Genomic DNA, 2968 nt, shown 5'->3' on the forward strand with positions numbered 1-2968 from the left:
AGCTAACATGTGTGTGCAACTGTGTATATGTGAACGCATAAAAGCTAAGGTGTGTGTGTGTGTGCATGTGAGTGCATAGAAGCTAAGGTGTGTGTGCATGTGAGCGCATAAAAGCTAAAGTGTGTGTGCAGGTGTGTGCATGTGAGCCAATAAAAGCTAAGGCGTGAGCGCAGGCGTGTGTATGTGAGCGCATAAAAGCTAAGGTGTGTGCGCAGGTGGGTGCTTGTGTGTGCATGTGTGTGTTTGTGTGTGTGTTGTGTGGGTGTGGCTGCAGGGATGCATAAAGTGTGAGTGCTTTTTAGGATGGGAATTGAGATGGAAGTTTGGGGGTGGGGGTTGGGCCAATTAAATTGTGTTTGTGTGGATTTGGGTTCTCATGCTCTGGCCTCCCCTCCTGCGGTCTCACTGGGTCCCTCCGGCTGCTCAATGATGTTCAGTGATGGAAAAGGAGTGAGGAGCCAGCTGGGCTGTTGCTGTACTGGGGTGGCCGGATTAGAAGGGAGATGGCGGTAACAGCGACATGCCCCCCTGTGATTTCTGGGGCCCCTCTTTTCTCTTTGCTGGTTCAGGGACTCAAGTCCAGGCCAATTTGACTCAAAGTCCACGGGAGAAGAGAAAGAGGGGGTGGGGAGTGCCAAATTCCTTTATTTTGCCAATTGTTTCTAAGACAATTTTTTTTTTTTTTTTAGCCAATTGATTTTTTTGGTTGTTGGGTTTTTTAAAGCCAATTTCTGAGCTTTTCTGGTGTTTCTATAAAGCCAATTAGTTTTAAGAGGGCCGTTGTGTGTTGGGGGAAGGGTTTAGTTTGATGTTTGATTTTTTTATGTGTGGGGATAATTTGGTGGGGGCGTAGAGAATGTTTAAAGCCAATCAATTTTGTACATTTTTGAAGATGTTGCTGTATTTCCTCAGCCCGATGGAGGGGGCAGAGGAGAGTAGCCTGTTTTTGGGGAGACGGGGCACGGGGGCTAGGGTCAGGAGAAGCCCGGGGGGAAAGTAGAACCGAGAGATTTTAGCGATGGAACCTGATGGAAACACCCGTGGTCAGGAGGAAGGTGGTGGTGCTGGGCCGCAGACTCGTGGCAGGCAGTTTTTCTCACTTCTGATTGCTGGACATCTCTGGGGGGGCGCCCCCGTGGGTGGGGTCTTGGGTGGACAGAGCGGTCAGGGGACGGTGACGCTTGGCCTCCTTGAACAGCTCGAGCTCCTTGGTGAGCACACGACCCCGGCGGTTGTGCAGGAGGGCAGGCAGGGTCCTGCGCAGGCGCTGGGTGGACTGCTTCCAGGTGTCATATTGGAAGATCTTGCCCACGGGGTGTCTGGGGAAGTTGTCCTGGGAGGGGAAGGGGCTGGTCAGCAGGTGGCCACTCTCTGCTCCTCCGCCTGAGCCACCCACCTGATCTGACATCCCACCCCTCACCCCATGACTGCACTGGCTAACGTCCAGGGGCAGGGGGATGGGAGGGGCCAACGCCTGAGCTGCTCCCCAGCCACGCAGCAAGCAAAGAAGTCACGGGTCCTCACCCCCAGCTAAGAGTCCCAGTGGCCACAGGAAACACCAAGAGCCCAAAGCCCTGTTTCTCTGTCTTGAGGGAAAGAGGAAGGGGCCCAGAACCCTCACCGGAAGCACGGTCGGAGAGGTCGACACGTCCCTCTCGGACTTGGCGGGGGTGGCACAGTAGGTCTCCAGGAGGGCCAGGTCGCAGCTGCGGAAGCAGCACTCCTCCACGATGCCACGGCTGCGACGGCTCACACGGCTTGCGGGCCTGCCTGGAAGTCCACAGCACAGAGAGAGGGCGTTAGCACCACACTGCCCCACTGTCCCGGGGGTGCTGCAGGAGGAGAAAACAGCCCTGTCCCCAGGCCACCCTTCGGGTCAGGGGAGGGAAGCCAGAGCTGGCAGGCAGAGGTGTCCCAGAAAGAAGAGAGGTGGGAGGGAGGTGAGCGGGATCCAGACCAGCCCCTGGCCTCTGCTGCCTCCTCCCTCAGATGAACAGTGGGCACAAGCTCTCGGTCCCATGGCCAGATGGACCCCACCAGGACCAAAGGCCCACACTGAGGGTGGTTAGGGAAAGGTGTGAGGTGTGAACCCAGTTCAGGGGACCCCACAGGAGGGGACTGCTGTCCCTGAGCTTGGACTCTGGCTTGGCGCCACCCAGGAGGCTGGAGGGGCCCACACCACCCCTGCAGCTGCTGAGACAGGGAGACAAGGGCAGGAGAGAAGAAGACGGGAGGAGAGGAGTGAGGAGGCGCGATGGAACCACTCCCTTCTTTCCTCCCGTCTTCCCCCTCTCCCCCACAGCAAGGCTCAGCTAGCTGGAAGGGGTGAGTTGCTGGGGCTCCACCTTGGGGTGCCAAAGGGCAGGTGCCATCAGCCGGAGGAGGGAGCAGGAGCCCCATCACGGGGTCCCCCAAGTGGGGGCTCGGCCCTCCCCTCCTCTCAGGAAAGCCTGGTGCAGGGAAGCTTCTCCCTGGGAAAGGACCGGCTGGCACCAGGCCCTGCAGTGCCACTTCCTACCCCCAAATGGGGCAGGAGAGAGAGGGGGCACAGGAGAGGCCAGGGCAGGCGTGGGCTTCCAGGGTCAAGCAGCAGAAACACTTTCCAGAGAAAAGTTTTAAAGTACATTTGCATCCTGTGAGCCCATTTCAAAGAGTGTGTAAGTAGAGGTGGTGAAGATGCCACTCCGCCGGAGTGTCAGGTGGGATAAGCCGTGCGGCCCCAGCCAGTGAGGGGCTGTCCCCCCCCACCCCATCAGGCATGCCCAGGCACCATGCCTGCCTCTGCATCCACCCAGCCCCCCCTCTGAGGGTGGGGTCTCAAGGACAGCAAGCTGTGCACCCACCTGCCAGCCCCCAGGCTGGAAGACCGAGAGAGAAACAGGAGGAAAGGCCGAAGTGTCTTGCCGTCAGCAGGCGGGCACCCCCCCACGGTGCATGCACACCCAGCACACGCTGCATGCACAGTCAG

At 58.4% G+C, this 2968-nt stretch overlaps 1 protein-coding gene across 1 annotated transcript; it reads right to left on the reverse strand.

Annotated features, from left to right (window-relative positions):
* Positions 1-671: 671 nt before the first annotated feature.
* Positions 672-1869, reverse strand: LOC116548193 (insulin-like growth factor II; the record flags this gene model as incomplete). Its single annotated transcript, XM_032273780.1, has 2 exons — positions 672-1333; positions 1622-1869. Coding segments are annotated over 2 exons (485 nt in total), but the record flags the coding sequence as incomplete, so codon positions are not given.
* Between the last annotated feature and the right edge of the window lie 1099 nt (positions 1870-2968).

Source organism: Sapajus apella, unplaced genomic scaffold (assembly GCF_009761245.1).
Source record: "Sapajus apella isolate SASKATOON/1434 unplaced genomic scaffold, GSC_monkey_1.0 scaffold7902, whole genome shotgun sequence".
NCBI lineage: Eukaryota > Metazoa > Chordata > Mammalia > Primates > Cebidae > Sapajus > Sapajus apella.